General features: G+C 44.7%; 1 protein-coding gene across 1 annotated transcript; it reads right to left on the bottom strand.

Moving 5' to 3' along the window:
- Window positions 1–611: 611 nt before the first annotated feature.
- Window positions 612–4597, bottom strand: LOC124690299. The gene is made up of 3 exons (XM_047223698.1): window positions 4569–4597; window positions 858–1122; window positions 612–775 (listed from the first exon to the last, which is right to left on the bottom strand). The coding sequence occupies exons 1-3, from the start codon at window positions 4595–4597 to the stop codon at window positions 620–622; spliced, it is 450 nt and encodes a 149-aa protein (XP_047079654.1). The 3' UTR covers window positions 612–619.
- Between the last annotated feature and the right edge of the window lie 17677 nt (window positions 4598–22274).

Raw genomic sequence — 22274 nt, 5'->3', positions numbered from 1 at the left:
TTTGGGGTTGGGGGAGGAGGGTGCGGCGCACGGGGAGGAGAGGCGGCGCGCGACTAGGGTTTAGGATCTAGGAGGTGTCTGATACCATGTAGAAGGAGATGCAATGCTCGATGTATTGATCGGATGCATATGGCGGTACATATATAGGCCACGTCCTCGACTATACAAGGAAGGAGGCGGGCCCAATAGTAAATACAAGGATATGTATCGCTATACAATAACTACAGAGGATACACATCCAGATATACAAGATATGTATCTCAACACACTCATTTGAATTTCGAACTAGTCAGCACTTTCAAAATTTGAACACTTACATGGTTGCATGCCATCCAGCTGTTGCATCCTGCTCTGCATGCAATCCATCTAATAACCATGTGGACACAGGTATAAAACACATATCCTGCTCTGCATGCAATCTATCTAATAACCATGTGGACAAAGGTATAAAACACATAGCATGGCCAGCCACATGCCAATCTGATAATGCGGCACCAAAGCAGTACACAGGTTATTCATGCTGTGGCACACCATTACTAACAACTTCATACATAGGTCACACTCTGCTTAACCAAGTCTTTCGTGAACATATCTATGTGCCGGACTGCCGGTGTGACGGTCAGAATGCAATCTCACCACATGTCTCCATCAGCACATGATTGTGGGTTACTCTATGCTCCGTATTGTAGCACCCATTGTCTGCAGATCTCAGCAGCCGTATCATTGCTGGGCATTCACAATGGCAAGACCTTGTATTTTCACCAGTGGGCTTCCCCTGCAGCACATAACATGGAAATCATTGATTTTGCACACCACCACAAGCATGACACAATCAAATGTTTAATATACATCCTCACCGAGCACCCGCAGACGAGTTCTTGGATGCACTTCGTCTTTGCTGAATTCAACCGGCTCTTCCCATATCTGATCCCAAAATCATGTTCCCAGGAATACAGATTATAGAAATCATACGCCTCACTAAGCGAGTCAAAAGTTGTACCCAGGCAGGGGTCGATGTCCTCATCACCGAGTTCCTCCGCGAAACACCATACTGACTTCTCTAATGCGCTTTGCCGTTCCGCGCAATGAGTTCTATCTGGCGGTGCTCGGCCGACGCGAACTCTGCAAAACAGAGGTATTTTCACCCATTTCAGTACAGAAATGGTCACATAAAAATGGTAATACAAAGGCACAGAAAGACAACTAGTTATAAGCCCAGACATGGCAGGTGGTGCACACTCAGCTACGCTCGAATACAAAAGAAATTCTAGCGCATATAAACGGGAACAAGACAATCCTGCAACTACCCCGTTAACGGGAATTCAAGTCCAGCGTCATATTGTTCCAACTATCCACATATGCACTCAGAAATTTCACTTCCTATAATTTACTTCTCTGGACACACACGTCTATCCCCCTGTTGTGGTCAGCTGACAAGGAATCCATTATACTAAATTCCCGTTTAGGCATGCAGTAACATATAAGCGGAAGTAGAAACCAAATTCCACCAGTTCACTTTCCTTTACCCCCACAGAGCATTTCCGTTAGTACAGATACGCTCACAAAATTCAGTAATAAAGCTGGCCTCCACACATGTCCTTATTTTTTGGCCACAAACATGATATCTAAACTACTTAAATTCTGATGAGAGACATTGATGTGACCACAACAGAGGGCACATTCCAACCAAAAGAAAATTGATTGACCAGCAATGAACATCCTAATTTATTTGGGCACCTCTAGGAATCGGATGCCGATTTGTTGCTTCTGATCGGACCAGTAAATGACCGTAGGATTGGAAGGAGCCGGACCACACGATCTTAACAAGGCAAACAAGGCCTGATCGTCAATTTTCATTAATTGAGGACTGATTGCATGCTTCCTACACAGATCATGTAACTGACGTCCGTTAATATAGCCAACAACTCCGGTGTGCAGCCTCGGCTGGTGTACGTGATTTTAGGAACAAATTTGAATGCTTCCATCTAAATGGCTTCCTTGATGCACGTCCGTACTATCCAAATTTATCTCTTGTTAATTGGAGATAATTTTGGAAAATTACGTGTTATTTGCAACTAATAAAATGCAATAACTAACCATGTTTCTTTAGTCACAATTATTTTTGTGCCGAGGATTTTTTTTTCTAGACTGGAAGCACCGTTTCGTGGAGAAATGCTCTTACTATTTCTTTTGAATATAATCATGGCAGATCCAACTATTTCTTTCGGTAATGAATTCTTTTTACTGTCATGATTAGGCATGATTCAAAGAATTTGGGATGTTGCTTCAAAAGAATTGGCGATGATGCTTCAAAAAAATAACTATTTGCTTCCATCGAATGGAAAATTTTGCTCCACGGATAAGACATTTTAGTCTAAAATCACATTTTTTACAAGATAGGAATGGAAAATGTGTACACTAATTTTGCTATTTTTTATTGTATGCTTCCCAATTACGTACAGATGGTATGCATGCCGTTCGAGTCGACGAAGCACAATTTCTAGAAGATCTATGACAACTATTTTCATTCATTATGCTACTTTTTTCCTACTTGTTTCCTTCTGATGGTCATTGTGCTTCATTCAGATGATGGTTATGCTTCCTTCATGGCTTCATACCCATCGGTTGATTTGGCCCGCTTTGTTTCGATGGTCATTGTGCTTCATTCATATGGTGTTAGTGCTTCCTTTGTACGCCACCGGTCAATCCTGGCATTCTACTTTCCAATGTCACTATGCTTCATTCAGTTTGTGGTAGTGCTTCATTTAGATGGTGGTCATGCTTCACAAGTTTGCTTCTAGAACAATGAAACGATTACATTTTGTATACTTCTTACAGTTTATCCTTCATGTAGATAACCAAATTGGGCCTCCTTCATGTAGCAAAAGGGTGGACTAAAAAAAAAAGAAGAATTTTGAATAGCACGTTATTTGGCATTCACATTACAGTTTGCATACTTCTTACACAACATGCATATGCCATCCACAATGAAAAGAGAATTCTCAGATGTGATAACAGGCACCATTTGGAAAACAAAAATGAGAAATATAAAAACCACGTGGAAATGTTTAAAACTCCGTTACAAACGGAGGAAGCTCGCTGCAGTGCATCTTACTTAGGAAGCATATGAAGGAGATATAGGAATCATGAATACAAACTTAAGAAACATGACTGTATTGCCAATCAGGTAAGCACATATTGCATATATATATGAAGCAACAGGCCTCTATGGCAATTAAACATTGCTATCAGTGCATTTGGGAAACCTAATGAAAGCATAGAGATTTATAAATGAAAATCACCATGTCGCTGCTGCAAAGATGTAGGTAATGGTAATGTTTAAAATTTGATCGAAAACTTGAAGCGAGTATACAGACTGAGGAAGCCAGTGTAGGAAATACAAGAACAATGGATATATTTTTCCCACAAAAAAAACATATATAGATATATTCAGAAGCATAGCTGTATTTGCCAATCAAGTAAGCACATGTTGCATATATACACATATTAGGCACCGGGTCTCTGTAGCAATCTAATACTGCTATCACAGTACTTGGGAGTCCTAGCGGAAGCTTATAAATGAAAATATACATGGTGCCGCTGCAAAGATGTAGGTGACCAAAATCTAGGGCGAATTGGACCTGACTGGTGCCCAAATATGCTCGTGCGTGAAGTGGGCTTCCACAACCATGTGCCCCTTGGAGCCTGGTGATAGCCTTGATAGGTATTCGCGCCGGCCACCACAGTAGAGAAGGGCCGGTAGGCGCACCGACGGAGGAAGCAATGAGCGACGGGCGACTGTTTCCGATGCGCCGTCGAACCAGATGAAGGCGGAGGTGTCGGCCTGGATGGGAGGATGCGGCGCGGTGAGGAGAGATGAAGCGAGCTGAGCAGGGTCATCGTCTCGATGGCGGCCTGCGGGTATCGATTTTGGGAAGGCATTTTCGGAGGTGACGCGGAAGATCAATAACTAACCATAAATATGGAGATTTCAGGTTGGCAAATTGCATGGTTAACGGGAGGAAAAAAAGGATACGAAACAGCCGTACAATGAAGCTGAGATGGAAGGCGCCGAATCGGTCCGATATTTGTTTCCCATCGGACTCCTACGTATAGTGTTTACCAATTTATTTTGGCACATACTTGAAAGTAAGGTTCATTCTCAGTAGTAACGGAACCCACATTAATTCAACTTTTTCTCAACTTACCGGACAAAATCAATTGAACTGACCTACACTTATGTCATTCCAATTTTCAGATATTCTAGGTGGACCATTTCAATTTGTCCGAAGACATGCTAACCAGACAGTAATCAAATTCTTGTGTGAGTACTGAATTTACTCATTTTATAGTCGAGTACTGAATTTACATGATTCGTCAAACATGGCAACGGAACCCACACTATCCAGCCGTATTTCATCAGCTCACAGATCCATTCCCCCCCCCCTAGATGTTACCAACACAGACACACATTAATTTTCATGAACAACAGCTAACCTTTTCGTCCACCCGGGGGATTGTGGGTCGCCTTGCTCAGTGGATTACGCGGAATCAGCTGGAACAGGTACCTCCGGGCCGGCAACGCCACCACCCCCATCGCCCACGCTACTCCCGTCCATAAGGTCGTCAAGCACAGACACACCTGGAGGTCGTCCCCTTGCAAGCTCAGCGCTGCTGCCTCAGCCGGATACGGCGCATATATAGGCAGACTGCGGATTAGATTTGAGGGAAATCTATCAATGAGCCTCATCCCATGATCCATACCTGATACCTCACCCGACGAACCAGCTCGAGGCCGAGGATCCGAGATATGCGCGTACCTTATAAGAGCATCTTCAGTCGCGTCCCCCAAACCGTCCCCCAAACCGCGCCGGATCGAACGTTTGGGGGACGTGTTTTGTTCGTGCCGTGTTTGGGGGACGTCGCTCCCCAGCCGCGTCCCCCAAACGCCGCCCCCAATCAGAAATTCAAATAGATGCATTCAAAAGAGATCGTTCCCGCCGATTCGTCGCGATCAGAGTAGCGGCGATCGATCAAAGTACTGGGCGCGCGATCATATTACAGACCGGTGGTGCATGCAAATTAGAAGAAGGGGAAGGGGTTGGTCGACGGCGTCGTGTACTGAGTCGACGCAGGCCCGTCGAGCACGACGACCTCGTCGCGATCTGCCTGTTCCTGTGCATGGTGCGTCTGCTCCGTTGCCGACGCGGAGGCCGACGCAGGTGTAGCGATAGAAGACGCGTCGGCCTGCTCTTGCTGCGCTGCCGATGCCGATGCCGCTGCCGGGGCCGCCGCGTCCGCCGCCGCCATTTTGGCTTCGATGTCGTCGAGGATCTGGCCTTTGAAGAAGTTGTGCGCCGCTCGCGTCCGGGGAGACATTCCCTCTGTCGACGTTCTCGGCGGGGACATGTCGTCCCTGCGTTTCTTGAGCTCCAGCTTCTCCTCTTGCCTCTTGAGCAGCTCGGCCCACCTTTGGTCGGCCTTCTTGTCGCGAGAGATAAAGGTCGAGGAGACGTCGGCGAGGCATTTCGTGATCGACGCCTGCGTCTTCTCAGACGACGCAGCGTCGGCCAAGGCGGCCTTGGCAGCCTTGTTGCCAGTAGGACGCCCTGTCGAAGTTGCCAGCGGCGCGTCCAGAGCAATGGCGTCCTTCCCCTTGGACAGCGACAAGCGCGTCAGCCGCCATTTCTCATTCATTTTGAGCTTGCCATAGCAATGCATGAGCACGAAAGACTTGTGACCTTCCGAGTTCTTGGCGTACAAATCCATGGCCCGATCAAACTAACCAAAGGAAGCAGAGTCATTTCATCGAACACAATGTGGGCGCTACGGATTATGGAAGAAACGAGTCGTACCGGTTGGGCGACGTCGGCGCCGCTGTCGCCTCCGGTCTCTAAGTCGTGATGGTACCCATGGAAGGAGTTCACCGACGCCTGGATGATGGCCCATCGCATCGACATTGCCTTTTGGCTCCTCTTCATTGTCACTTTCTGGTAGTCGCTGTTGATGAGCTTGCGCTCATCGAACTCGGCCTTGATCCTCGCCCAATACTTCCCGCCTTTTTGGTTGGCGCCGATGATGGAGTCATGCCTCACCGTCGCCCACGACTCGCACAGACAAAGATCTTCCAGAGGCGTCCACTTCGGGCCTCGTGTGCCCGACGCTGTCTTCTTCTTCTTCTTCTTCTTCTTCTTCTTCTTCTTCGTCCTCACGCCGTCCGCGTCTACCTCCACGAGATCATCGTCACCGGCACCCTCGTCGTCCTCTTCGTCGCCGCCCTCTTCGTCCTCATCGTCGTCCTCCTCGTCGTCCTCCACCCCCTCCTCTTCCTCGTCGTCCTCCTCCTCAACCCCGTCGTCCTCCTCAGCACCGGCGCCGTCGTATTCGAGCGGACCCCTGCGGCCGGTGAAAGGGTCGCCGTCCGGACCGGGTCCTGGCTCGCGCTGCTCGTACGCCGGGGAGTAGAGGTTGTTGGGGTTGAAGCCGCCGTGTGGCAGCGCATCCTGGTAGTGCGGCGACAAGTTAGGCGTCACGCACCCGGGAGTGGCGGAGGGGTCGTCGTTGTAGAAGGCGGCTTGCGACGGAGAGATCACTCCGGGAACGTACACCGGCATGGACGTACTCCATGGGCTCGCGTTGGTGGCGGCGATACACCCGGCCATTACGTGCTGGTGCTGGCGCGCCGCCTGAGCCTTCTTCTCCAGCTCCACCGCCCTCCGTCCTTTCCGCTCCGCCGTCGATAGCTTCCGGCGCAGGCAATCTTGCTGCCATTGATCTTCGGTCATTCCTTCAGGCTTCTTCTTCGCAGCCGGCGCCTTCCGCGGCTTCGCGAACGGCGCTTTCGCCCCTATCGTCGCATTGCCCGACGGCTTCTTGGCCGCTTTCTTCGCCATCTTTTTGGGGGCTGTCGGCGGCGCCATGGAATGGGGAGAGGGTAGCGGCGGCGGGTGGACGGCGGGAGGGAGAAAGAAATCAGCGGGATAGGAGAAATGAATCGGCGGCGGGATATGTTTTGGGAGGCCTGTGCGTGGCGGTATAGGCGCGATTTGGCGGGAGCGGCGGGATTTGGCGGGAGTGTGAGACGAATTTTCCCTGTGCCGCTGACGGGTCGGCCCCGCGTCGGTTGGCCTCGCTTTTTGTTGTGTCCGGCGTCCCCGGAGCGTCCCCTGTGGGACGGGGACGGGCTCGGGGCGCCGGACACCGTATCGGGCCGCGCCGGACAAAAAAGGGATTTGGGGGACGCGGCTGGAACTCTTTTTTTGTCCGGCACGCCCCAAATCCCTTTGGGGGACGGTTTGGGGGACGCGACTGAAGATGCTCTAACTGGATCCAACGGGAAATCCTGAATCACCACGCCGGCCGGACTTGAAGAGGATGGGTACGAGAAGGGGGGAGCGTCGAGCCGTTTCTGGATCGATATGGAAGCCAATATCCACGTCGGCTAAGAGCTGGCCGCGTATCCTGGACCATTGGTCCTATATCGGCGTCCTGACATGTACCGCTGGTCTAGCGAGAGGACTCCCTCGAACGCCCGTGTACCAACCAAACGACGCGGCACTCGCTCCGTCTGCCTTGCGACAACCCACTTCATTTAATGACCGCGTATTTGCTCCCGTAGTTCGAATTTCAGCAAGCCGTATTGACCCTGACAATGGTCCGGACACGCATCCCCAAATGCAGATCAGCGGTGCAGATATAGGGATCATCTGGACCCATGTTCCAAAACGCCATACTCGAGACTAATAATATTTTTCCTAGATGGCCAGTACTAATACAAGACTAACCCAATTAGAATCATCCAAAAATATTAAACCTACAATTTTAGGAATTTCTTTGAATCTGACTGTACAGAAATCAAGATCTGTAAGCCATAAATCGTAGAAAAATCCTAAAAATATGAGACCACTGGCATTTGAAAGATATTTAAACAAAGATGCACACACAATTGGATTTGGGTTCAAATTATCTCTGAAACTCTCACAAATGGATTAACAAGATTACTGCATATCTATACCATTTGCTTTACCTCTGGATTTACAAAACAGATAAATGCTTGAAAATTGTTTGAGATGATTAAGAAAACATCCAGTAGTCCTACAGAATTGGAATCACTCAATTAGTTTCAAAAATGGATTTTTGGTGATTTAAAAGCTAACAGTCATGTCTGCAGAACACACAGAACAAATTTAATTCACCACAGATCGTACATCAATCATAAAAATATGAGGTCAGCTGCATCTGAAAGATATTGAGAAGCTGGTTCTTACCCAACTGGTTTCATTCAAAAAGTCGTTTCCAAGCTCCTGGTTTAATTCGACAAATTCAGATCTGACCAGATCTTGATCTGTGAACCATTTCAGTTTCAGGAGGTCAATCGAAGTGAAACCACCGCCAAAACTATGGTATTGAAGAGGGCTTTCACCTTCAGTTGAGTTTGTTCAAAAAGGTTTTGTAAAACGGAACAAATGTAACAAACAGTGAATCTGCATGTTTAAAGAACTTTATTTACCAAGGACAACCCGTAACGAATTTGAGGATGAGACCAACGCCAAGTTGTAGATATTTTCCATATATAACTGTGTAACTTTGAATCACTCGATTTGGATCTGCACACGAGATTTGGTGGATTTTACAAGTTCGTACCAGAATCTGAAACAGCAAGATAGCAGAAATTACTGCAGGGATTTGGACGAACTTTGCTCAAGAACTTCAGATCTAAGGATTGCTCAAGCTTCTCCATGCTTAGCTCAACATGCACCTGCATCAAGATCCAATCTTAGCAATGGAGGAAGAATATGAGGAGATAAAACCATCTAGGGTTGGGGAGAGGAAGGAGAGGGATGCTCTCATGGTGAGGAGGAGCTTGAGGGAGGGGGAGAGCTTCATCTTGGTGGCTTCCCATGGCCATGGCCGGCCATGGAGCTAAGGAGGAGCAGCAGCTCGTGGTGGAGAGGTGGAGGAGAGTGTGAGGGAGTAGATAAGGTGGATAAGTGAGTGGAGAGAGCAAAAATGAGAGCAAAGGGGGAGGTGGCCGGCCAAGGGGGGGTTTTATAGAGGGAGGGAGTGATGGCAGCCCCTTATTTGATTGGCCAAGGTGGGTGGCTGCCCATTTATTAGTTGGGGTAGTTAGGAGGCAAGGCTTGCAAGAGAAGAAAGTGAGGAGGAAGGGCTGGCCGAATTTCTTGCCATGGCCGGCTCCCTTCTTGCCAAGCTCAAGTGAACAATGTGAGAGAGAGGTACAACATCAATGTGTATAGTCCAAGACATGATGTTGAGGAGATAATGTCCATGAGTGATTTGGATGATGATAAGTATAGGAGTGGATACATATAGAGAAAAAGGAGTATGAAGGTGACATGTGCCATGAGAATAATTTCCACCACTTTGGTTAAGACCAACTTATGAAGAAGATAATTCCCAATGTAGAGTTGATGAATAGAAGTTTTCATTTGAATTCATAATTGAAAAGATTGGGGTTGACCACATGCAACAATGCATGAGCATGCCAGGGTAGATGGGTTGGTGATGAGTAGAGGAGTGAGATGGGCATGATGAAATATAACTTGTTCTTCAAATAAGAGATCAATTGGGAGTGGTTTGAAAGTATCAAATGATCATCCATTTGATCAAAAATTGGAGGATGGAGGGGATTCAATGTGGTAGATCAGAGATGTGCAAGATATGCAAAAGTTGTCATTTGAAATAGAGTTCAATTGAAAGGTATAGGGCACACCTCAATTGTCTAGAGACAATTGGGGAAGAACCCAAGTGGAATGGAATTTGAAAATGTTGAGAGAACTAGTTGGAGCATAGGAGTTCAAAATGTTCTACTTACTTTCTCAAGTGAAGTAGAGTTTTCTCAAATTTAAAGTAAACAAGAAATGGTATAGGTACCATAAACAAGCCTTTTGTTAAAAAGAAGGCAAGATAAAAAATAATGTTTTAGAAATCAGTACGTGGTAGAAATGGGATGAGAAACAAAACCCATTTCAGTTCTTTGTTTTGTTTGAAGAAATATTTTGAGAAGCTTTAATAAAACTAGAAGTAGTTTTGTGATCAAAACTAGAGAAGGAAACTCAATAGGGTGTTTGAGAAATAAAACTAATTTAGGGAGGAGTGTTCTCAAGGGTAGATGATGGCTACAAAATGTACCCATCATTCCCACTCTTGGTTTTATGGAGATTAAACTTGGATTAAAAACAAGAGGTAAAACAGGAGGAATTGATCTAGTGCTTTAAATAGCAGATAGTGTAGAAGACCAGGTTAAATATATGTGATGCAAGGATAGTCTAAGACATGCAAGACGTGGAGGTTGAAGAGGATGTTGCATAGATGAGATCCATGCATTGAAGTCAACAATAACAATTGTGGGTGCTTAGAGATCAATTGCCAAAGTCTGGACATTTTAAGCCTGTCAACACAGATGGTCGACAAGGCCTCAAAACCAACAAGGATGAGTGGGTACAAGAGAGGGATGTAGCTAGGGGTAGAGGATCCCCAATTTTGAATTAAGGACGATTGAGCTATGATACGCGTACAGCACGCGTCCGTTGGGAACCCCAAGAGGAAGGTGTGATGCGTACAGCGGCAAGTTTTCCCTCAGAAAGAAACCAAGGTTTATCGAACCAGGAGGAGCCAAGAAGCACGTTGAAGGTTGATGGCGGCGGGATGTAGTGCGGCGCAACACCGGAGATTCGGCGCCAACCGTAGGATAACGTTGCATAGAAAACAAAAATTTTCCTACCGCGAACACGCAATCCAAGCCAAGATGCAATCTAGAAGACGGTAGCAACGAGGGGGTATCGAGTCTCACCCTTGAAGAGATTCCAAAGCCTACAAGATGAGGCTCTTGTTGCTGCGGTAGACGTTCACTTGCCGCTTGCAAAAGCGCGTAGAAGATCTTGATCACGATCGCTTCCGTACTCGGTCACACGTTCGGTTGTTGATGAAGACGACGTCCACCTGCCCGTTCCAGCGGGCAGCGGAAGTAGTAGCTCCTCTTGAATCCGACAGCACGACGGCGTGGTGTCGGTGGTGGTGGAGAAGTCCGGCGGAGCTTCGCTAAGCGTGCGGGAAGTGGAGGAGCGGGGCGGCTAGGATTTGGGGAGAGGGGGGCGCCGACCACTATGGGGTGCGGCCACCTTGGTGGTGTTTGAGGTGGCCGGACCCCTCCCCCTTGGCCCTCATTATATAGGTGGAACCCCAAGAGTTGGTCTCCAAGTCTTCGAATAAGACCCGAACCAAAAACCTTCCATATGGAGGGGAAACCTAGCCAAGCTAGGACTCCCACTAGAGGTGGGAGTTCCACCTCCCATATGGGGGGATGGCCGGCCCCCTAAGGGGGAGTCCACTTGGGACTCCACCCCCACTAGGGTTGGCCGGCCATGGAGGTGGAGTCCCATGTGGACTCCACCTTCCTTGGTGGTTTCTTCCGGACTTTTCTAGAACCTTCTAGAACCTTCCATAGAACCTTCCGCGACATTTTAATTCACATAAAATGACATCCTATATATGAATCTTATTCTCCGGACCATTCCGGAACTCCTCGTGATGTCCGGGATCTCATCCGGGACTCCGAACAAATATTCGAACTCCATTCCATATTTAAGTTCTACCATTTCAACATCCAACTTTAAGTGTGTCACCCTACGGTTCGTGAACTATGCGGACATGGTTGAGTACTCACTCCGACCAATAACCAATAGCGGGATCTGGAGATCCATAATGGCTCCCACATATTCAACGATGACTTTAGTGATCGAATGAACCATTCACATACGATATCAATTCCCTTTGTCACGCGATATTTTACTTGTCCGAGGTTTGATCTTCGGTATCACTCTATACCTTGTTAAACCTCGTCTCCTGACAAGTACTCTTTACTCGTACCGTGATATGTGGTCTCTTATGAACTCATTCATATGCTTGCAAGACATTAGACGACATTCCACCGAGAGGGTCCAGAGTATATCTATCCGTCATCGGGATGGACAAATCCCACTGTTGATCCATATGCCTCAACTCATACTTTCCGGATACTTAATCCCACCTTTATAACCACCCATTTACGCAGTGGCGTTTGGTGTAATCAAAGTACCTTTCCGGTATAAGTGATTTACATGATCTCATGGTCATAAGGACTAGGTAACTATGTATCAAAAGCTTATAGCAAATAACTTAATGACGAGATCTTATGCTACGCTTAATTGGGTTTGTCCATTACATCATTCATATAATGATATAACCTTGTTATTAATAACATCCAATGTTCATGATTATGAAACTAATCATCCATTAATCAACAAGCTAGTTTAAGAGGCATACTAGGAACTTCTTGTCTACATATCACACATGTACTAATGTTTCGGTTAATAAAATTATAGCATGATATATAAACATTTATCATAAACATAAAGATATAAATAATAACCACTTTATTATTGCCTCTAGGGCATATCTCCTTCACCAACGTGGAACCTGCACAACACAACCAAAGTACTTTGCCCCAACGAAACAGTGAGGTTGTCAATCTCACCGGCTTGCTGTAACCCCGGATCTGGTAGGATCCAAAGTCCCTGTGATTAAACATGCTAGTCCCTGGATCATTAGCTAGCACTCACAGTCGATGAATTATCATGTAAAATACAAGTCTTTATTACACGATTCGAATAATCCAGAGTACAAATGTTTACAACTTGCATAGCAAAAGGCTAGCTCAATACAACGGAAAACGAAATAACATCTTGGAAGTCCCATCAATGCCACGGGCTGGTTGAGTGTAGACTCGCGACCTACGCATTCTCACAAGTCGTCGATTAACCTGCAACATGAAAGGTTGCAGCCACGAGAGTGGTCAATACTTTGAATGTATGGCAAATTACACCGAGAAGAGAAACTTGGCCTATATCTACATGCAAGGCAGACAAAAGGAGGCTTGAGTTTTATTTGCGTAAAGCCAATTTTTACAAAGTTAAAGAGAGAAAATCTTTTACCCTACTTTGCAAATTTTTGATAAAGTAATATTGGCCGAGTGGAACACATGGATATTACACACCAAGTGTCCAAATCAACCTAACACTTGGATATGACGCAGCAAGTCCCAAACACTTGGATATTACACACCAAGTCCCGAGCACTTGGATATTACACACCAATGCCCCAAAACCCACCTATGAACGATATTACACACGCCATAGGGTTTTGAAAACTCCTTTGAAAAGAAAGAGGAAATCATTCAGAGGCTCCATCCTTCAGATGCTCAAATTGTCCTTTTACCGTGGACATGGCTGATCGATCAGGTTAACACTCTCGAGAGGTTGCGCTCTTTACCCACAATTCACAACCAAGCCTTTTTGCCAAAATTCTTCATCTTCATTAAGGCCAGGACGAGGTCACGATGAAGCTTTTCCTTAGCAGCCCCTCTACCTTCGGATCCGCCCGTGCCCAAAATTCCTCCCAATGGCGGTACCCAGGTGAGGTTTCCCACTAAGTACTTAGCCAAGACAGAGCCCATATTGTATTGTGGTTGCACTGGAAGCTTCTGACATCCGGAACATGGCAGACTTCTTTGATCCTGGGCGGCAGTCCTCCACCAATCTCCACTCGTTGTCCCGTCAAAACCATTCCGCCCAGAAGAAAACTTAGTTTTATTTTGAAGGAGATTTTTGGAAGAAAAGTTGCGCTCATAAACAGAGCTCAAGTACTTAGAAAATTTTCTTGTTTCGAACCCCTTTCAATATTCACGTAGCATAAGCATAGCACTTAAAAAAATTTAGGGATTCCTATGGCCATGATATCAAGTGGAAATATTTCTAAGCAATACTTCTACTCATGGCAATCTACAAAATAGCACGCGCACTTGTAAAATATTTACCAAGTAAAATCTACCAAAACATCCTACACATGCATACTATTCATTTGAAGGTAAAAGACATGCATAGAAAACTTGGGACAAAAATTTGAACAAAGGTATAACTTGCCTTAGTAAAATTTGATGATGATTTCTTACTTGTGAATTTCGCTCGCACTCCGAATAAATCTAACGCATAGAAAAATTACACGCAATAAACAACCATTGCAAATAAAGAGCCAAATAAAACACATAATCATGTAAAACAAAGGAAAATGAAAAAATATATTAAATTACATATTTATTTCGTATTAGAGTACTTACTTTTGTTCCAAATATTAGATATGGTCATAAGGATCAATTTCCAAAAGAAATTAATTTAATAGGATTTATATAACTCCTAATACGTTTAAATGAAGTTTAAATTTTCCAAAATTCATACACGCGGATTAATTATTAATAAATTCGAAATTCCAACACCAAAGTGTAAATAATAAAATTAGAAAACTAGCGCAAAAAGAATCGACCAAAACGAAGTTGCGGTTATTTAACTATGATTTTTTAAAATATTAGCGTTTTCGCACTTTAGAACTCATCGCGGCGAACGTGCTCCGTTGGATTTTGATCTAACGACTCCTGTTGCTGCGTTCTTGGAATTCTTCGGTTGATCTTCAGCGTGGCTGCAACTCCGTCGTTTCGTGATACGATTCGGTCAAATTGATTTGTAAAAGAAAATGTAACGCAAGGAATTTAATCGAAACAAAACTCATTGATTTAAAATTACCTAAAACCGAATTCATATTCAAATTTTGAGCTTGCAGATTTGATAAAATCTATATTTAGAGAAACTAGTACCATTAGACAGATCCTTTAATTACGAATTCAACGCAAGAAATAAAATCTAAAACGGACCTCTAGATTTGAAGATAGAAAATTTTCAAGTTTTGACCGGAATGGGAGCTAGCACTCTGGAACCGATCGATTGGATCGTCGCATCATACGGAAAGAAAAAAAAAACGTTGCAGGACATGTGCCGGTTACCGATCCACTGATACGTGCAAAACCAAGATGTACTGGGTGCATTACCGCGCGAGATGGTGGACGATGAAGAAGTCGGACGCGGCGGTCGGTCGTGCATCGATGTCGTTGTGATGGCCTCTGTAACCTGGGCTCACGACGAAGTGAGCCTCGACGAGGTGATCCCGTTCGCATCCTCATCAGCCATCTTCTTGTCCCGAACGGTGGCGGTTCCTGGCTGAATTTCTCTGTCTTCGTCGAAGCTCCGGCGTTCCCGACTGGTTGGTTCCGTGGTTCTGCGCGAGGGGGACACGTCTAGCGAGCGGCCGCATGCCCGTTAGTTATTCTGAGCGGTCATACCAAAATGGAAAGTGCTCACACGGAAAGATGTGTACAGCTGTCAAAAAAGATAGGCTAGCTGATATCACTTTGTTGTTTTAAAAAAGCTGTAACTTTTAAACCGTGCGGCCAAATTACAATCCGTTTTCACTCTTAGAATCCGAACGACGAGAGCTTCGAAACTAGACCACATTTTCATATGTTTCGACGCAATTTTTTGACAAGCAACTTTGATGCACGACATAGCAACTTTGTTGTGCGGAAAAACAATTTTGGTATGCGGCAAAGCAACTTTGGTGTGCAACAAAAACACTTGATTCACAATGATGGTAGGCTTCACAACAGCAGCAACAACAACTCCTAATGTTACTCTACATGACACTAAAATTGCTCGGCCGAGTACCAAAGTTGCTCGCAGGATACTAAAAATTGCTCGGTCGGGCGCCAAAGTTGCTCTGCAGGGTTCAAAAACTGCGTCGCCGGGCACCAAAGTTGCTCTGCAGTGCACTTAAGTTGCTTCGTCACACATTGAAATTGCTCCCATGGACACCAAAATTATTGTCGGGCACCAAAGTTGTGCCTTCGTGTACCAAAAAATGTACATGTTCGTTGCACACCAAAGTTGCTTTGTCGCACATCAAAGTTGGTTTGCTGCACAATAAAGTTGCTCTGCCGCGCATCAAAGTTGGTTGTTAAAAAAATCGTCGAAACATATGAAAATGTGGTCTAGTTTCGAAGCTCTTGTCATGAGGATTTTAGTAGTGAAAACGAATTGTAATTTGGTCGCACGGTTTAAAAGTTATAGTTTTTTTAAAAAAATGACACATGCTATCAGCTAGCTTACCATTTCATTGACAACTGGACTGCCTAGTGCGTGTGCCCGGGACGTCCATCCAGCACGCGCCCGCTCGTAAGATTAGGAAGAGAAGGGCGGGGTGTGGATTCCTGGAACTTCGTCATCGAGTGTGGTGGCGGCGGAATTCTGGCGAGATCAGAATCAAACTTTCGGTGATCAGAGTTTGCGATTTTAGGAAAAATCAAAAAAGGGCCGATGCGGGAGTTTATATAGAGAGGATTTCGTGGCGTGGGGGTCACGGATTCGAACGGATTTGTGGCGATTTTCTTGCGGATTTGCTCAGTTGGAACGAACTCGTGTTCGTGCAGGTTTCTATCGAGAGGAGGAAGATGATCTGTGGGGCTGGATTGTCAGGGAAAAAAAACGCAAGAGACCAGCTAACATAGGACTTCTGGCCTGGTCGCGTGTGTGGCAGATGCCGAACTGGGCTAGTGTGTTTGGTTGGCCTGGTTCGGTTGTTCGTTTTTTTTTCCTTTGCTTTTCTTTATATATGTTTCAGACTAGCAAAAGTGCCCGTGCGTTGCATCGGGAGTAGAGAAAACTCAACCACTCCAATGAATCATCTCTGATAACATTTCTCGTACGTACGTGCCATCATCCAAGGTTTTCACAATTTCTCATATTCATGACAAACATGTTTAATCCTAAGAAGATGTTTTAATACCACACATGGTTGTGGCCAGCACCTCTATGTAATTTAAACTTGTTGCATGCTCCATTCGACATTGTAATTTTATGAATTTGTTATGATGGTTTGCAACACCCATGTCCCGTCTACACTTGGTGTTGCTGAACAAAGGTCGCCGATTCAAAAAGCGATGGATAGAGAGTTTTAAAATTGGTTATTTTAAAAACATTATCACTACACAAATTTTGGCTCAAAGTAATTTGACATCTTTCCGATCTGGAGGCATCCCCGTGTTAGTTTTCTTGGTAGCGTCATAGGGGGGCTATTTTAAATCTCCCCCAACGACACCGATCCGATCTCGATCAACCAATCCAATTTTCCCGGGGATACGGAGTTGTGGTTCACCTTCAAAATTCTTTTAAAAACCAATATTACACGGAAGTGCGCATTAAAATAATTTAATATATGCTCACAAATCTCGAAAACAATACTGTATGATGTAAAGTGTGGCTACAACTAATTATTTTTCTAGTTGCAAGTGAGTTTCAATTCAAAAATATTAATTTCTAGTGGGCTACAAATGAGTTTTTTTCCAATAACAAAAAAGGTTGCAACTGAGTTTTTCTAATTGCAAATCTTCCAACATCTAAATCATGAAATTACTGACATGCGATGTCCTGTAACAAAAGATCAGATAGAAGGAAACAAACGGTAGTGTACGTATTTTTTGTAGGCTTTAGAGCAAAGAACCCAAACAAATTCGTCCGGACACCAGAGTCCAATGGCTGAATAGAACATTGATGATCTTTTGCGTAAATGAAATAGATAGATGGACTAAACTGAAAAACTGATGAAGATAAAGCTCTCTTCATCCTTGTCCTCCACTCCTCCTCTCCGCTGAAATCATCTGCTTTTCTCTGCATCGCGTGTGTGCGTGGGGTTCTTTTGGAGGAGCAAGGGCCATCCTCGAGAGGAGGGGCTTCAGGCGGGGCTGCGCGGGCCCTCGGGCACGAGAGAGGATTCGGGATCTCCGGCAGGCGCCGCGGGTCCACAGCCCGGCCTCCAACTCCGGCAGGCGCTCCACGCCCAACCACCTGTCCTGGCCGGACCACGCACGAATGTCACCCTGCGCTCCATCCAATCCCCGCCGCCAACACCAGAGCTCAGGGATTCAGGGTTTGCCCGCGAGCGCACCTTAATTTGAGCGATTTTTCTTCAAAGCGGCCGCGCCCTCTTTCCTCCATCCATCGTGTTTTTGCTCTTCTCTGCCCTCCATCGCCCTTCCATCCTCCACTTTTCATCCAGCACATCCTTTTGCCACTCTTTTCTCTGAAGCCGGACCCTTGCACATATCCTTTCAATGTTGTTGCTGGGTGATAATCCGGAGGCTGCTTGTGTATATAAACGGGTGGAATTTAGTCTTGAAAATCGAGGTGGGACTATTGAATATAGAAGATATCCTTCCAGCCGAGATTCCCGAGTTCTTTGTGGGTCGATGCACTACAATGAACGGATGTGTTTCTTTATACGCTCGGGCACTGCATCAATTGGGCCGTAAGAATTTATCCATGGCATCCACTAACGATCGATGGACGGAAAGTTCGGACGAAAGGAGCATGTCCGCTCGAGATGATAAAATAAACCAACCGGTACCATGGCAATGTCAAGTATTATGCGATCTGGTGGGAGGGCAAAACGGTCCAAAAAAAAGCGTTGACGAAACTTTTTGGCAGAAACCTTAGCTCCTTTATTATTAGGTATAGACTAGGAAACATGCCCGTGCGTTGCACCGGGTGTAAAATCTACCTCACCGAGGCACATAAATTCACATATTATGCACAACTACAATGCTCGAGGCCACTCTTCCCTTGGTTTCGCTGTCCGCAGTGGAGGATGATCAACGGCTGACGCTCCATGGGGGCCCAAAGGGCAAGATCCACACCTGTGCGCTCTAAAAGCTCTGCTGGTTCGGAGGCGTCTCCTTCTCGTCCGCGAGTTTCATTAGGAACAGCCTCGCGCCACCGCGGGTGAAGTTCTTTGTGTGGCTGTTGGTGCAGTCCAGGATCCACACGTGCGACGTCCTCCTCCGCAAGACCATCATCAGCGATGATGGTGCCGACTTTCCTCTCCGCGCCGCGAAGCTCGAGAGTCCGAGCCATATGGCCCTCCACTGCCCCGTGGTCGCTCCGTTCTGGACGTTGCTTGGTGTCTTAATCCTGCGTGACACGCACGCCCGCTCCGTGCGCCGATCGAATTAAAATAGTGCATTTCTTCCAAAGTACAGCCGAAAGAAGCATTTTGTCATATCAAAATCGTACCAATCCATGAAGTCAGAGGGAAGATGTGTGCCACCACACCACGCGCTCACCTACACCATCGTCCGTTGAAGGGAACCCAATTTATTCTTCTGTTTCCTACCGCCCTCTCACCTCATGACCAGAGCCCAGACCAGACTGGCCCAGCTAGCAACCGAGCATACGGACACCGCCATCCAAACTCTATCCGCTAACCTCCTCCTCGGTCTCCATTCCCCACCAGACCACCGCCACGCCGCCCTGCACCAGGCAGGTCTCCTTCCTCGCCCCCTTCTCACTACTCGTTCCTCTTCTGTCCCTCTCACTCTACACCATCGGCCGGGGCTCATCGCTCGCGCCGGGATCTCTCTTCCGGGCTTTCCGGATCGGAAGCTTTTTCCCAAATTCCTCTGATCGATTCTGTCCTTTATTCTGCTTTCCCCAAATTCTGCGGATTGTGATCCTTTCCATCGTTTAGTTCCCTCCTTTAATCGGGTTCCCCAGAAGGGTTCGATTTCTGCCCTCCATCTTTGCTGATACTTGCTGTTCCAAGTCAGCTTGTTATAAGCCAGAAATTTTTGGCATATAAACTGGTGGAACTCATTGTACCTGAGCGAGGTGGGACTATTGATACCAAATATCTGTTCATGAGCCAGCTGCGATAATTTGATCAAGAAGGCCTAGTGGTGGCCTTGTTCTGGATCTTGACGGCCGGGCGAGCTAGTGCGTGCGCGGCGGGTGGAATATGTGGGATAAAAAAAATAACGAACCGGTATGCGGGGAAAAAAAGAGAAAAACTAAACGAACCGGTACGATGGCACTGTATTGTATTATGCGGTTTGGTGGGAGGGTAAAACGGTCCTAAAAAAGCGTTGACGAAACTTTTTGGCAGAAACCTTAGCTCCTTTATTATTAGGTATAGATTTGTTTAATTACAAATTAAAAGTAGAAAAAATTGTAGAATTAAAAACAGTTTAGTTAGGCCTACTGAACACTATTCCAGTCCAAAACATAATTTTCAAAAATCATTTCATGCCTTTTGGCCATTAGAGCTATTTAGGCAATATTTCCAAAAATATATTTTAGGATTTAATTTAGTACATCAATCGACCAATTCAAACAAACGCAAACATACATGAAATACAATAAATCATTTTTAAATGAGATTTAAAATATGAAGTAAATCCAACATTAATCATGATGAAGTCATATTATCATCTCTCTTTGATTTTCCCAAAATACAGAATGTTACTTAGATGCAAATAACACCGAACAGAAGCTTCTCCAAAACTTTACTTTTAATTGGAAATGTCAATTTCCTCTAGTGAACATTGGAAAATATTTGGAAAGATCCAAGAATTTAAATAATAATCAAACGGGCAAGCATTAATCCACCATAATTTGGGAAAGTCATTTTATTCCCTCTCTTTATACATTTAGTATGGTTGGGTAATTATTTTAGTTCAAAATAAAGAAACCAAGTGGTTGAAACAAAAATGAAAACAATTTGGATAGTCATGTTAATCCACTCGTATAAAAATTATATTTTAAAGAAGGTTGAAAAATAAAATTTAAACAAGTCATCAAAATTTTATTTCATTCAAAATTCCAATCAAAGTCAAACAATTCAATCAACTTAATTTAATAATTTTAACATTCCAAAGTTAGGAAAATTTTGGGATGTTACATGGAAGCTTCGTGCAAAAATAGGACCCTGGGCGTTGATTTCGTCTAATTCCGAGAATATTTCCTTTGTAGGATTTCTGAAACCAAAAACAGCAGAAAACAGCAACTGGCTCTTCGGCATCTCGTTAATAGGTTAGTGCCGGAAAATACATAAATACGACATATAATGTGTATAAAACATGTAGATATCATCAATAATGTGGCATGGAACATAATAAATTATCGATACGTCGGAGACGTATCAGTATCCCCAAGCTTAGTTCCTGCTCGTCCCGAGCAGGTAAACTATAACAAAGATAATTTCTGGAGTGACATGTCATCATAACCTTGATCATACTATTGTAAGCATATGTAATGAATGCAGCGATCAAAACAATGGTAATGACATGAGTAAACAAATGAATCATAAAGCAAAGACTTTTCATGAATAGTACTTAAAGACAAGCATCAATATGTCTTGCATAAGAGTTAACTCATAAAGCAATAAATCAAAGTAAAGGTATTGAAGCAACACGAAGGAAGATTAAGTTTCAGCGGTTGCTTTCAACTTATAACATGTATATCTCATGGATATTGTCAATGTAAAGTAATATAACAAGTGCAATATGCAAGTATGTAGGAATCAATGCACAGTTCACACAAGTGTTTGCTTCTTGAGTTGGAGAGAAATAGGTGAACTGACTCAACATAAAAGTAAAATAAAGGTCCTTCAAAGAGAAAAGCATCGACTGCTATATTTGTGCTTGAGCTTTTATTTTGAAAACAAGAAACAATTTTGTCAACGGTAGTAATAAAGCATATGTATTATGTAAATTATATCTTACAAGTTGCAAGCCTCATGCATAGTATACTAATAGTGCCCGCACCTTGTCCTAATTAGCTCGGACTACCGGGATCATCGCAATACACATGTTTTAACCAAGTGTCACAAAGGGGTACCTCCATGCCGCCAGTACAAAGGTCTAAGGAGAAAGCTCGCATTTTGGATTTCTCGCTTTTGATTATTCTCAACTTAGACATCCATACCGGGACAACATGGACAACAGATAATGGACTCCTCTTCAATGCATAAGCATGTAGCAACAATTAATGTTCTCATATGAGATTGAGGATATATGTCCAAAACTGAAACTTCCACCATGATTCATGGCTTTAGTTAGCGGCCCAATGTTCTTCTCTAACAATATGCATGCTCTAACCAATAAAGTGGTAGATCTCCCTTACTTCAGACAAGACGGACATGCATAGAAACTCACATGATATTCAACAAAGAGTAGTTGATGGCGTCCCCGGAAAACATGGTTATCGCACAACAAGCAACTTAATAAGAGATAAAGTGCATAAGTACATATTCAATACCACAATAGTTTTTAAGCTATTTGTCCCATGAGCTATATATTGCAAAGGTAAAGAATGGAAATTTTAAAGGTAGCACTCAAGCAATTTACTTTGGAATGGCGGAGAAATACCATGTAGTAGGTAGGTATGGTGGACACAAATGGCATAGTGGTTGGCTCAAGGATTTTGGATGCATGAAAAGTATTCCCTCTCGATACAAGGTTTAGGCTAGCAAGGTTATTTGAAACAAACACAAGGATGAACCGG

The sequence above is a fragment of the Lolium rigidum genome, chromosome 2 (genome assembly GCF_022539505.1).
Source record: "Lolium rigidum isolate FL_2022 chromosome 2, APGP_CSIRO_Lrig_0.1, whole genome shotgun sequence".
NCBI classification, from domain to species: Eukaryota; Viridiplantae; Streptophyta; class Magnoliopsida; order Poales; family Poaceae; genus Lolium; species Lolium rigidum.
This window is presented reverse-complemented; position numbering and strand designations above follow the sequence as displayed.

Excerpts from the sequence above, each read along its gene's own strand:
- LOC124690299 (XM_047223698.1), bottom strand. The coding sequence starts at position 4,597 with ATGGGGGTGGTGGCGTTGCCGGCCCGGAG. Across the intron at positions 1,123-4,568 it reads GTGGCGTTGCCGGCCCGGAG|AGTTCGCGTCGGCCGAGCAC; the intron begins GTACCTGTTCCA and ends TCTGTTTTGCAG. Across the intron at positions 776-857 it reads AACTCGTCTGCGGGTGCTCG|GGGAAGCCCACTGGTGAAAA; the intron begins GTGAGGATGTAT and ends TATGTGCTGCAG.